The sequence below is a fragment of the Pimephales promelas genome, chromosome 10, assembly GCF_988280905.1.
Source record: "Pimephales promelas chromosome 10, fPimPro1.hap1.1, whole genome shotgun sequence".
Lineage (NCBI taxonomy): Eukaryota > Metazoa > Chordata > Actinopteri > Cypriniformes > Leuciscidae > Pimephales > Pimephales promelas.
The window spans coordinates 21,156,438-21,170,889 of record NC_142778.1 but is presented as its reverse complement, the minus strand read 5'-3'; the positions used below and the strand labels follow the sequence as shown (position 1 = coordinate 21,170,889).

General features: G+C 34.3%; 1 protein-coding gene across 2 annotated transcripts; it reads right to left on the bottom strand.

Annotated features, from left to right (window-relative positions):
• Positions 1–2: 2 nt before the first annotated feature.
• On the bottom strand, positions 3–13,652 carry washc1 (WASH complex subunit 1). 2 transcript variants are annotated; one of them, XM_039654414.2, is made up of 11 exons: positions 13,537–13,652; positions 12,625–12,765; positions 7,833–7,944; positions 6,337–6,483; positions 5,336–5,472; positions 5,097–5,232; positions 4,804–5,011; positions 4,454–4,633; positions 3,467–3,625; positions 831–899; positions 3–743 (listed from the first exon to the last, which is right to left on the bottom strand). In XM_039654414.2, exons 1-11 carry the CDS (start codon positions 13,542–13,544, stop codon positions 595–597), a joined length of 1,446 nt encoding a protein of 481 aa, XP_039510348.2. In that variant the 5' UTR covers positions 13,545–13,652; the 3' UTR covers positions 3–594. The 2 variants fall into 2 exon arrangements, with proteins under 2 accessions (XP_039510348.2, XP_088991585.1); XM_089135459.1 differs by lacking the exon at positions 13,537–13,652 and having other exon boundaries at positions 12,625–12,773.
• Between the last annotated feature and the right edge of the window lie 800 nt (positions 13,653–14,452).

Below are 14,452 nucleotides of genomic sequence, written 5' to 3'. Positions count from 1 at the left end.
CAGACTGGTTGATATGGGCTAAAACAACCATAGAAGATTAGAGTTTATTTTTCTGTACTAAAGCTACAAATGTTTTAGTGCATGTAAAACAGTTTTATATACATTCTTTTCTTCCTTAATGGAATATAATTCACAATCAACTTCATTGTCACCCTGCATGAGAAGTGAAAAATGTTCATCAAAAAGTGTGATTAAGTATTAAAGTCAACATAAAACAACCATACTGTCAGATTTCTGAGTGAAACTGGTTAACATTAACCAATTGCTTGTGTGGCCTAGATGACATCAGATGAAAAGGAAAGTCATTTCAGAACAAGAGGAACAAGAAAGATGAGGGATAATTTGTACGGTTGAATTTCGATGTCATGTTGACTTTCATAATATAATCTTTCTGGCTCTAAGGGTTTTAATGACATTTAGAACACATCTTCTCATACTTCTGTTCATTCACTGACCACGAGGTTACAAAACAAGTGACGAAATGTCTCATTTAAACACTCCATAGCTCTTCTTGGAGAGACAATATTAGCAGACTCTTGCCTGAGGATTTCAGCTCCTGACTTGAGTTTCCCACTCAACTCTGGGTCGCCATGGTTACGCCTCCCAATCATCCTCATCATCTGCGGCCGGTTGCTGCGGCGCTGGAAGGGGCGGGATCACATCTGACATCCTGGCGAACGCTCCGCCGGCGCTGGCAGGTGCTTCAGAGGAGTCTCCAGCCCCTGGAACCTTGCCAGAGATACCTGTCAAATATTCACAAGGGGAAAACAAGCATCAGGCTGCAGGAAAACACAGAAACTGAGGCACTAAAATGAAGGTTTCAAACACACCTTTCCTGCGTAAGGCCAATTTATTGAAGAGGTCCGACATCAGGTCTCCACCGCTGACTGCTGCACCAACTGGAAAAAAAAAGATGATTGCTAAAAAAAATATTTTTCTATGTAATGTTAAACATTACAGGACTTTTTTTTTTTTTTTTTTTTTTTACGAACTTAAGACTTGGTGACAGTAAAGACAGTCATGTTACAAAATATTTATTTCAAATAAATGACGTTCTTTTAAATGATAATTAAAAAAATTATCCTGAAATTACTTTCCACAAAATATTAAGCAGCGCAACTTTTTTCAACACTGATAATAATAAATATTTCTTGAGCAACAAATCAGCATATTAGAATGATTTCTGAAGGATCATGTGACATTGAAGACTGGAATAATTATGCTGTAGATTGAGCTGACGTTCCAGGACTAAATTACATTTAAGAAAAATAGAAAAAATATATTTAAAATTGTTATAATATTTCACAATATTACTGTTTTTATGTCGTTTTGGTCAAATAAATGCAGCTTTGGTGAGCATAAGAGACCTTTTCAAAACCACTCACAAATTTTTGAACAGTAGTGTGTATATCGCACATAACTTATATGGATCACTTTTATTGTGCTTTTTCAAAAACTTTTTCAGAGACACATTAACTTTCATTAAAACAAAAACAGCAGAGTGAATTTTTACTGCTAAACATCTTTCTTTTGTGTTCATCAAAAGGATGAAACAGGAAAGAATATTAAATTATGTTCTTTCAAATCTTAACTGTGGAATTTACATTTATTCATTTAGCTGACGCTTTTATCCAACGCGACTTACAATTGCTATATATGTCCGAGGTCGCACGCCTCTGGAGCAACTAGGGGTTAAAGGAGTAGTTCACTTTTGAAAAAACTTTTGCCGATAATTTACTCACCCCCATGTCATCCAAGATGTCCATGTCTTTCTTTCTTCAGTCGAAAAGAAATGAAGGTTTTTGATGAAAACATTCCAGGATTTTTCTCCATATAATTCACTTTACTCAAACGGTTCAAGGTCCTAAAGACAGTTTCAGTGCAAACTGCAAACTGTTCAAAGGTCTTTAAACGATTCCAGACGATGAAAACGCCTTATTCACAGCAGCGCCATCTTTGATTTTTAATGAGAATGAAAGCGCGGCTGTGAGGGATAGACTTGCATCTCTTCAATGGGCTGTACTGTTATTTAATGTGTTTTCGGATTGTTCTGCTCATGAAACACTGGAAAAATATCTTTCCAAGAAATGTCAGTTGACAAAAAACTCCCGACAATGTAAGCTGTGGAAAATTGTAAGTAATCTAGGAGCTTTATTCAGCTTTGGAAACACGGTAAGTCTATCCCTCACAGCCTCACTTTCATACCTGTCATGGCGCTGCTCTGAATAAGGTCTATAAGGGTCTTATCAAGCGAAACGATCGGTCATTTCAAAAATAAATAACAAAGTTTAAGTTTTATAAGCTCAAATGCTCGCCTTGCTCTGTTTTGCGATGCGCGTTCGTGACTCTCCTGTTCGAACTCGTTCATCAAATGAACGAATCTTTTTCCGAGTCATTTGGTTCATTCAACGAACAAAACGAACAAATTGACTTGGAAAAAGATTCGTTCATTTTGATGAACGAGTTCGAACAGGAGAGTAACAAACGCGCATCGCAAAACAGAGCAAGGCGAGCATTTGAGCTTATAAAACTTAAACTTTGTTTTTTTTTTAAATGACCGATCGTTTCAATTGATAAGACCCTTATTCATTGTCTGGAATCGTTTGAAGCCTTTTGAACAGTTTGCAGTTTGTACTGAAAGTGTCTTTTGGACCTTGAACCATTTGGTTCCCATTGAAGTCCATTATATGGAGAAAAATGCTGGAATGTTTTCATCAAAAACCTTAATTCCTTTAGACTGAAGAAAGAAAGACATGGACATCTTGGATGACATGGGGGTGAGTAAATTATCAGCAAAAAGTTTTTTTTTAAAAAAAGTGAACTACTCCTTTAAGTGTCTTGCTCATTGGTGTCTTATCCAGTGTGCCATCACCACCCCACATTTATTCTCAAGTCCTAAATCATTAGAAATTACCTCTCAGAGATGACTAACTCAAAAGACCACTTAGTTTATCCAATGACACTATATCAATGAAGAACTTGTCTTAAATATCTGAGACTTTGTGAGTCAAGAGCCAGTCGATTTCAGAGCAAATGTCAAACAGATTTAAAAAGGCTTAATAGGGCAGATTTAATGAAAGTAAATGTCTCTTTTGACATTTCCAAATACCACAGCGCTCTTCCTTACATCGGTGATACTGAAACAATGAATTCCTCGTTTTAAAAAAAGAATACTTTGTACACTTATTATATTGCTCTTGCTAATTAATTGCAAGTACATTTTTACATATATTCTGGGTGGTTGCTAGGATGTACCTATGCGATTACTGGGTTGTTTCTTACTGACCCAAGTCTTACATACGACTTGGGTGCCATAGGATTTTTTATGCTCGCCTTCGCAAACACTACTAATAAGTTCTTATTCTAATAACAGTTTAGCTAAATGTTAACACCCTCTAATTGACCCTGTTTGACAGTATGCACGGCCTGCTTTTAGCACAGAGTGTAAACACTGGTGGCGTCTTACCTTGCTCTTGCTCCTTCTGTTTCTTCTTCTCCATCTTGCGGCCCTTCACATTGCGGAGGTTTGCTTTGCCGATACCGCCGGCATTTCGGATCGACTCAAGCAGGCTTGCTCGCCCGTCCGACGGCTTTACCACCTCAGTAGGGGCGCCTTTCATTCCACCTTGTAAACACAAACACAAAAGAATGTGTTTGACATACTTTTATAAAGCAATCAATTGATAAAACGTAACAGTAAAAGCTTTTATAATGTGAGGTTTATTTGAAATAAATGCTGTTCTTTTAAACTTTCTATTCTTTAAAAAACATTGATGATAATAACAAATGTTTCTTGAGCAAATCAGCATATTAGAATGATTTCTGAAGGATCATGTGACACTGAAGACTGGAGTAATAATGCTGGAAATTCCACCTCGTATCACAGGAATAAATTACATTTTAAAATATAATAATTTTGATCAAATAAATGCAGTCAGGGTGAGCATAAGAAACCTCATTCAAAAAGATTTAAAAAACAAACAAACATTAAATGGTAGTATATATTGACAAAAAATATAGTTTTTGTTGTTTGTGGGCAGAAGGCAGATATATAAAAGTCATGTTTTAAATAAGTTTAGATTTTGAACACTTAAAGTGACAGTTCACCCAAAAATAAAAACTGTGTCATTTCCACACAATTGAAGGCACTCATTGACTTCCATAGTAGGAAAAAAAATATTATAAAATAGCAGTCAGCTGTCTGGTTACCAACATTCTTTAAAATATCTTCTTTTATGTTCAACGGAAGAAAGAAACTCATACAGGTTTGGAACATGTTGTAAATGAATACATTTTGATAAAACTATCCCTTCAACAATCTTTGCAGTCTAAAAAAAGTTACAAGAAAGTAGCCCAATAGCTATTCAATATGGCTATGACATCATCACAGTCGCTTTGCCTCAAAAGCAATAACAATCAAATGATAAAAAAATACAAGGAAAATGAATCTTACTTGTGGGAGTGGCTTGGCTTGATGCGACAGCAGTGAATTCTGGTGTGATAGGTGGAGGCGGGGGTGGAGGGGGCGGGGCTGGAGAAGTTCCAGGGGGCGGGGCCAATACTTGGGTGGGCTCTGGTGGAGGAGGGGGTGGAGGCGGCGGAGGGGGTGGAGCCTCAAGCCTAAAATGTGAGTCTTAAAAAAAAGTATTCAAAAATGTTTAGACTATGAAGAAAAACACTTTTTTTAAAAAATAAATATGAATAATATAAAAATATAAACAATAATATAATTTTTTTTCTTTTTCTTATAATATGACCTCTTTAAGTTTAAAATCTGTCATAAAAGAATGTTAATGATCCCACCAGATCCACTGGATTCATCATGATCTGTGCTAAACGAGGGAAGTTCAGGGATGCTGTTGCTGGCAGGAACGGATGGTGCGAACCCTGGGCCGAGGTCAGCGCTGTACATGAGGTCATCAGCGATGCCGGGTAGGTCAGGCAGGTAAGACGGCACATCGATCTCGGGCACTTGCCCCAGGTCTGGCACGTAGAAATAATTCTCTGCGGTCTGAGAAGAAAGCGTGTAAGAGACATCAGCTTGCATCCTGTTGTCACTTTTATTGCCTTATTGTAGATGTGACTGAACAGCTCACCTGTCTTTCTAGCTGCTCTCTCTTGGTGATCGACAGCGGTGCATCAAACGGTTTATCTTCCTTTTCCGTCTCTAACGTGTTGTGTGTTTTAGTTACAGCGCCCGCCAGAGGGTCAAGAAACACATATTTCTTATAGCTGAAAATACACAAACACACATAGCGATGATTATATGAGCGGTAATATGGTTGCATCGCCTGTGCAGCATTCAGTCAATATGTGTAGGTGTGTGTGTACTCACAGGTTCTCCGTTGTGTTGAACAGCAATAAGGAGCTGACTGAGTTGACATTTCTCGGCAGACTTCCCAAACCCTCCTCGGTTTCATTCTCAGAGTGCTTCTTAGTGTTTACGCACACTGGCAAATACATCAACTTCTCCTATGAAACACATTTGTTTGTCATTTCATGAATCATTTTAACATAAATTTGTGCTGAGAGTTTTACGTTGTAATTTGACATTACAAACCTAGCGCTCGACGTCGTGAAACTACAAGGAGCTTCTTAAAAAGACAATTTAATGCTGAAACAAATCTTTAATTTTACATTTAACAACTGTTACATGCTTGTGTGGTTGATTATTGCCTACACAAGTTAACTGTCCAATGGTATTTTTAACTCAATGTATACAAATTTTATTTAAAAAAAAATGCAATTTAAAATCTGTATTTCAAAATAATTTTTCATTTAATATTTTATTGATTTATTTAATTACATTTTTAACATGAATTAAATAAAGTTAAAAATATTTCCATTTATATTTTAATTTATAAAGTAAGTGAATAATTTGTTATTTTAACTACAATTTAAAACAAATTAAAATGAGCTTAAAGGTCCTTACATGTCTGAAATTTTACTTGTAAGTGTCATAAAAATCATGGGCAACAGAGTGATATAGTAGTATTATAATATCAACTCTGTTTAATAAAAAAATAAATCATAATTGAATAGACATATTTAAAACATATTCAATTAATGTTTTAAAATGTAGTTAAATAAAACAATCAAAATAAATAAATAAAAAGATTAAAGAGAGTTCACTTCCTCTCTTTATGTAAGATTTTTGTTGTTGAAAACTCAATTAAATTATACAAGGGAAATAATTATGAACTGCAGACTTTAAGTTTTTACAATAATGCATTACAATCTAAAAGTATATAAAAAATAAAGCAAAATGCCAGCTTATATCCATTGATTTCCACATATTAAAATATATGATCCATATACTCCATATATTTTTTTCACCTGTAAGGACTTGTCATCCAGTGGGCGGAGTTTGCTCTGAACTTTAAAGCGAGGCCGCTTTTGGGACGCGGGATCAACTGCACCCATAAAGATGGAGGAATAATCCTGCAGTTTTTCTGGAGCGGGGTATTTGGCACTGGAGAATACCTACAAACATATCAAACACAACCACTCACACCTTTAAAGTGCCCCTATTATGCGTTTTCAAATATTAGCTTTCATGCAGTCTGATAAGGCTCTTCGTGAATGTAGTGGTGAACAAAGCCTCTAAATATGTTCACGTTTTGATCTATGACATAGAACACAGTTATAACCTGCTTGTGTTTTTTTTTTAAACTTTATTGTGTATGCTTGTTTTTTTTTTTAAAACTTTATATAGGCTTCAAAATGTATACATTTTGGATTAACTTGTAAAGATTATCTTGATAGACAAAATGTGTAAAGGTCACAACTCTTTGTTAAACACAGATCTTATTTTTTGGGATTTTCCAAAAAGTCTATGGGGAAAATGCATAGCTTTTCGATCGAGGGAACCCATGCGCCGCTAGCTTCCGACGTCATCACTTCGGCACTCTATTACCGTGCGAATAGGGCTATACACTCCATGTTGCCTGCCTTGTTGCGTCCTGCCCTGCTCAGAGCCTTGCCGTGTCCTGCACCCAGCCTTGTGCTCAAGCCCTACTCTACCTCCCGTGCTGGGGTACGTTTCCCGAAAACATCATTAGCCAACTATGGTCGCAAATTCCATTGTTATCAGTATAGTTCAACGAGTCAGTGTTTACCGAAACAATCGTTCCAACGAACATTCGCAAACAGCATCGCAAAGTTGTGTGGTTTGAACGTTCTATATTGTATCGTTTCTATATTGCATCAGATGTGGACTCAATAAATCCTTATCTTGAGCAAAATAAGCAAGCTGACATTCAGTACAACCGGTGCCTTTTATTTAAAAGAAATACAAATGTCATTTCATCTTATAGTTTGTCAAAAGATTTAAAGTACCGTGTTTGAAGAGTGCGCATGCATGTGTGAACGTGCTCTACTATGTAAGAATGAGCCAATATTGAGTCTGGTAATAAAGCAAAACAACTGAAAACAATTAGAAATAGTCCTCAGATGACATGTCTGTAATTTATATTTAAAAAATCTAGCGTTAATTGGATCTCATAGTTTCATTAAAATAGTTATTACTCCACCACGTGCGAAACCAACGTGGTTGAACGATACTTTGCGACAATGGGTTTCAGGAAACACTCGTGACTAGCTAGTTTATTTGTGTTTTTTTTCTCTAAGGGGTAGTTTTAGTCCGTCTTTGGTTTCACTTTCTAAATAAAGAACACCGAAGTGCATCTCTGCATTTGGGTCCTAACTTCCTAGACCAACGCTGACACCATTAGCCTACATGTATTCATATTCACATGCTGCTCCAGACAGTTCTTGCAGAACACGTTTATCTTCTACACTGTGTGACTGACTCTCTGAATCATCTGCATCACCTTTGTGGCTTTCTTGCTTCCTTTGATCTTCTGGACTCTGGCCTGAGCCAATTTGATCCGGTCTGTGACGGTCTGAAGGTGTGCACGGTTCTTCTCCACGCTCTGAGACACCCTGTCAAAGCCAAACCAAGTCAAAAAAATGTCTGGAGAATACAGGTGGATCCATATTTAGATCAGAACTTCGGCAAAGTGTAACCCGAAATTCTATTCTAAACTAATTTGTTGTTGATTGAAACGGTTTTGCAATGAATCCACTTTAAACCAGTATGTTTGACTGACGTAACTATTTGTACGTTCAACGCTGATAATTTCAATGAAAAAAATCCATTTTCTTGTCAAAGAATTAAATATATTCTGTTTATCAAGTATTTCTGAGTGAAATACAGTATATGTTAATACTGCATCAAGTATAAATTTAGCAATATTTTGTGTCTTTAATTTGCTATAAGCGGTAAGGTACAAGTGCATTGTTAATTAATAAAACAGTATATATGTTATATAAATATTAACAGTACACACTACTGTTTAAAAGTTTGGAATGTTTTTTGGAGAAATTATATTTATCAAGTATAAAAAAATACATATATAATGTTGTTTTATAATGTTATAGGTTCATAACTTACAGGATTTCTATTTCAAATAAATGAACTTTCTATTATTCAAAGAAAAAAATTGTTTCCACAAAATTATAAATATTTAATTTTAAATAGTAATATTTCAATTTTACTAATCTTCAATCTTTTAAATCTTACAATTTATTTATATTTTTTATTTGTATTTTTTTGTATTTTTCTGTATTTTTGATCAGATTAATGCAGCCTCAGTGAACAAAGTATTCTTTAAAAACTTAATAATAGTAATTACATATATATATATATATATATATATAAAACATATAACATATATATATGTATGTATACACATGTATATACAATAAATATTAGTGCTGTCAAAACAATTTATCATCAATCACATTTAAAAAAGCTTTTGTTCAGATAATGTATTTATATACACTACCGGTCAAAAGTTTTTTATAAAGATTTTTTTTATGTTTTTAAATAAAGTCTCTTCAGCACACCAAGGCTGCTTTATTTGATTAAAAAAATGACAAACAGTAATATTGTGAAATATTATTTAAAATGACTGTTTTCATTTTAATATATTTTAAAATGTAATTTGAAAGCTGAATTTTCAACATCATTACTGTTGCTGATTACACATCAGTTTTCAGTGTCACATGATCCTTCAGAAATCATTCTAATATGCTGATTTTATGCTCAAAAAAACATAAATTATTATTTTCAATGTTGAAAACAGTCGTGTAGCATTTTTCCCCCAAAATTGATGAATAGAAAGCTCAAAAGAACAGCATTTATTTAAAATATAATCTTTTCTAACATTATAAATGTCTTTACTGTAACTTTTGATCAATTTAACTCATCCTTGATGAATAAAAGTATTTTCTAATTTCTTTCCACCAAAAAAAAAAAATAAATTCTTACTGACCCCAAACTTTTGAATGGTAGTGATTTAATGTTACAAAAGCTTTCCATTTCAGATCAATTCTGTTCTTTTGAACTTTCTATTCATCAAAGAATCCTGAAATAAAAATGTAAAAAACTGTTTTCAACATGGATAATAATCATAAATGTTTCTTGAGCATCATATTATAATAATTTCTGTAGGATCATGTGACACTGAAGACTGGAGTAATGATACTGTAAATTCAGCTTTGATCACAGGAATAAATTACACTTCACTATATATTCACATAGAAAACAGCTGTTTTAAATTGTAATAATATTTCACAATTTTACTGTTTTTTTTTTTTTTGTTGTGTTTTTTTTTATCAAATATTTGCAGCCTTGGTGAGCAGAAGAGACTTCTTTTAAAAAGATAAAAAATCTTACCGATCTAAAACTTTTGACCGGTAGTGTATATCTATGTGTGTGTGTGTGTGTGTGTGTGTGTGTGAAAACTGATGTGTAATCAGCAACAGTTAGATGCAATTAATCAATTTACTGGCCTTTATAGTGTATATGAGCATTGGTCACTGAAAAATCTTAGTTCACAGTCTATCTTAAATTTCACGTAAAATTCTACAACAGCCAGGACAAATGTGAAACTTTGCAGCAAACTTCTCCAAACGACGGTCTGAATGACAAGCCAAGCAAACGCTGCACTGCAGCATGCTATTGCTCTGCAGACAAAACAGCACCTATACTCTGACCTTCTGGCTCCATGACAATGCCATCTGTCTTGGCCTTTATATTACACCTATTATAACTCACTGACCACAATTCGTTCCACACTTGTCTACACTTCTTCTGTGGACAAACATCACTAATGGAAAAAAGATCCCTTGATTCCGTAAGGTAGCTACAGTAAAAAAGCCTCAAAACAAACAAAATGCAGCGGAAATGTGTGAATAATTGTGCATGTGTACAGTCCTATCATCAGTACCAAGTGTGCTCTTCTGTAGCCTATGGCACTACATGCTGTCTGAAAAGACCCTCCATTAGAAAAGGAGGGAAAATGACAGAAAAATGACTAAAAGAGAGGGAGGAAGGAGAGGCTTAATGGAGCTGACCTAGAAACGCACTGCTTCACCACACACACACACACACACACAAATATGTTCCCTGGACCCCTACGTGCCATGTTGTCATGGTAACGCTGTGGATGGTTTTCCAGCCTGTTCAGCTGGAATTAGCATATTTGAGCACTCACTCCCTCACAACTGCATCTCATGCAAAACACACACCTTTCATTGTATTTCCGTCCTTTGTTATGTTCACAGTCTAAAGACACTCTCTCTCCTTTAACAGCCAGGCGCAACAATAAGGATGGCCCGGGGCCAGTTTGAGTTGGAGTTTTGGGCCCGTTGACGGAGCTGTCACTTACTTTATAGGACCAATGCTGTGTTTTCACTACATCTTATGTTTGTTGATCATGTACATGTGTTTCTATGCCTTACACTCATAAACATTTGCTACAAGATTTGAAATGATGTGATTGTTTTGATTGTATTGAAGTTAAATTTGTCACACTACCATTCATAAGTTTGGGGTCCAAAAGCTTTTAAAGGTCTCTTTAAGTCTCTTACGCTCACCAAGGCTGCATGCATTTGCTTTGTTTTAAAAAAAAAAAACAGTCATAATGTGAAACATTAAAATAATTGTAACATTTCACAATACTGTGATCAAAGCTGAATTTCCAGCATCATTACTCCAGTCTTCAGTGTCACATGATCCTTCAGAAATCATTCTAATATGATGATTTACTGCTCAAGAAACATGTATTATTATTACCAATGTTGAAAACAGTGGTGCTGCTTCATGTTTTTGTGGAAACCATGATACATTTTTTCTCATGATTCTTTGAATAGAAATAACATTTCTGTAACAAATGTCTTTAGTGTCACTTTTGATCAGTTTAATGCATCATTTATTAATAACTATTAAACTATATTAAATATTAAACTATATTAAACTAATATTATTTCTTTTAAAAACAGTAGTGTGTATAATGTCCAGCTATTAAAAATAAACTAATAAATTATATATAGTATTTTTTTTGTAATTATATTAAAAATATAAAAGAAAAATATATTTTGTCATGTAAAATATGTCACTAAAATAAATGTATTTTTAGCAACATATTTGATATGAGGCAAAAATATTTTGGTAACACTTCAGTTCAGGGTCCAATTCTCACTATTAACTAGTTGCTTATTAGCAAGTATATTACTAGTATATTGGCTGTTTATTATTACTTATAAAGCACATATTAATGCCTTATTCTGCATGACAATATTCTCCATCCCTTAATCCTACCCAATACCTAAACTTAATAACTACCTTACTATTAATAAGCAGTAATTAGGAGTTTATTGTGGCAAATGTCGTAGTTAATAATTAGACCCTAAACTAAAGAGTGAACAATTTTTTTCAGAAAATCTATATTTCTTTTTTGTAGCTGTGCCAGTGAAAATGTAATTAACTCATGCGCAAAACTGAAATATCGCATAAAACATTGGTGAAAAATGTAGTGTTTCCGTTCCATGTGTTCAAGAGAACAAAATCGTCCCTTCCTGGGAAATTTGCACAAAATATCTGTAAGAAAAATTTGAAGTTTCCACGGTGGCTCTTTTATCAAACATCATAAAAGTCCATTCCCTTAAAAACCTAAAAGATCCAAAAAATGTCATAAAGGCATCGTTAATTAAGCGGTCTAATCCAAATCCAAGTCTCTAAAGAGACATCAAATGATGGCTTTATAATGAACAGATTTACAAACGTATATACTGAAGTAAACACGAACATATCAATGAAAGTTTATGGAGTTTTAGTGACATTGCTACATTAAAGTACTTTATATAACGTTGAATATAATGTGTAATAATGCAATGGGGAATATTTGTGGGCCCTAATCATAATAATAAAATAATACTAATATTATTTTAATAATAATAATTTAAAAAAATCTTTTGCTTTAAAATACTGTAATCGTAAAGTATCGTGATTTGTATCGATTCATGATGCGCATTTCGGGGTTTCCAATTTCCATCTAATGTTTTTTTATGCGATATCCCAAACTGTGCATAAAAATAGAAGGATGGAAACATAGCTTGTTGAAAAACTATGAAACAACGTATTGTTGAGACCTGAATAGGCGACCCAAAAAGTAGCCTTCAATGTTTGCGTGTATCCTTGACCTTTTACATCTCTGATCTGCAGAAAAACACTCATACTACGACTGACTGACTGTGTATAAATAAATCTATGTTTACCTGGTAAAGATGTCTGTTGATATAGTTTCCAGGTACTGTAAGGCATCAGTGATTTGATGGACAGCCTCTTCCCTCCTCAGGTCTGGCTGGATGAGGGGTACAGAGTACACCTGTCCCTCCAGGTAACGTTTCTGCGTCATCCTACACATACACACAGATACACCGCAATGAATCATTTAACCTGTGTTAAAATGTCACTGAACCACACTATAAGCGTGTGTGTGTGTGTGTGTGTGTGTACACAAACACACACACACACACATACATATATATATATATAAACACACACACAAAAACTGTAAATATACTGTTATATTTTGCCAAGGTAGTAGCTAAATTGATATGTTGTGTTACAGGTATACACTGCATATTACTGAAGTGCATGCTACATATTACAGGCTACTGAAGTTGGCACCCCACAATACTATTTTGTTGAAATAGACAATGGATGGAAATGCAGATTTAATATCCTCTGGGATTTGTGTTTTTCACCCCCTTTCATTACAGTTACATGGGTCACGTATCTAGATCCAATCTAGAAGACTCTAAACTAGTACAGCAACATGAATCAATGATCGAGCCTTAACAGGAACAAACCCAGAGGCTTAAGTTAACCAAATGAAAGTCACATGATGACTCGGACACAGGTTTAGATAAAGTCGAACAAACAGTGTTATGCTGTAAGTCGCAATACAACCCCATTAATAAGAGGGTATAATAACAATATGAAAATTATCTATTTAATAAAAATCAGCTGATTTCTACAGTGATTCTCATTAACGTGAACGTTAGATTTACACAACGCAGTCTTCCTCATGCTATCTCCGATCCCTTTGAAATTCAAAGCGATGCCTATAAGATGTCTATGAAATATTGCTATAAAATAAATGTAAGAACAAGGGAACACTGTACCTGACCATTTATATATCAAAAACACAAACGTTCAGAAGCTTGAATCATACGGCTTGAATGCGCTTGGAGTGTCAGGATCAAAACTTCCGCACTCTCAGATCACGTGACACCTGACGTCAGCACGTAACATCAGGGGGAAAAACGCTATTAAAAAATAATAAAAACAAAGCAAATTTGAAAGTTTAAAATCTGTATACTATCAGTATGTTGAGATTAAATAAAATGTTTATTAAAAGGCTATTAAAATGTTGATAATGACTCATGTCAGGACACGTTTTAATCTTTGTTATGTGGTTAATCTGTTATTAGTTAATTATTTTACTATTTATTATAACAATTATTGCTCATTCCTCATTTTATCACGAGGCATTCCTCTTGTATTTTTCTGTAGGCTACCTTTTGTGTTGGTCATTAGAATATTAAAATAATTATGAAAGAATATCTACCAATAAACACTTGACTTTGTGTTGGATTCCATCTAGGCCTAGTCTAAATAAACTCGAAAAGACGATTTTACGTTTCAGATTAGCTGTAGTGTAGGCTATATGACTAACCATGGTCACATAGCCTACCTTTTACATTTTTTATCTGTATTGACGCTTTAGTATTTAGTGATCAACAATCATGTGAATGCACTCTGCTAGAGAAAAAGAACATTAATTTAGTAACTAAGTAACAGAAATCTACATTTGTAACAATAAAATAAGACTCTGGGCATAGGCATTTTAAATACACATTTTAATGAGTAGCCTGGGCTAGCCTACAGGCTACTGAAGATGCAAACCAAAGGAGCCATGTCGATAATGATGATTCTTTAATAACAACAAATCCGAATCAATTGTAAGAATAAACAAAAATGAAATTAACAAACAAAGTAAATGTTGATATCTAATTATTTAGCTTTGAGACTTAACAA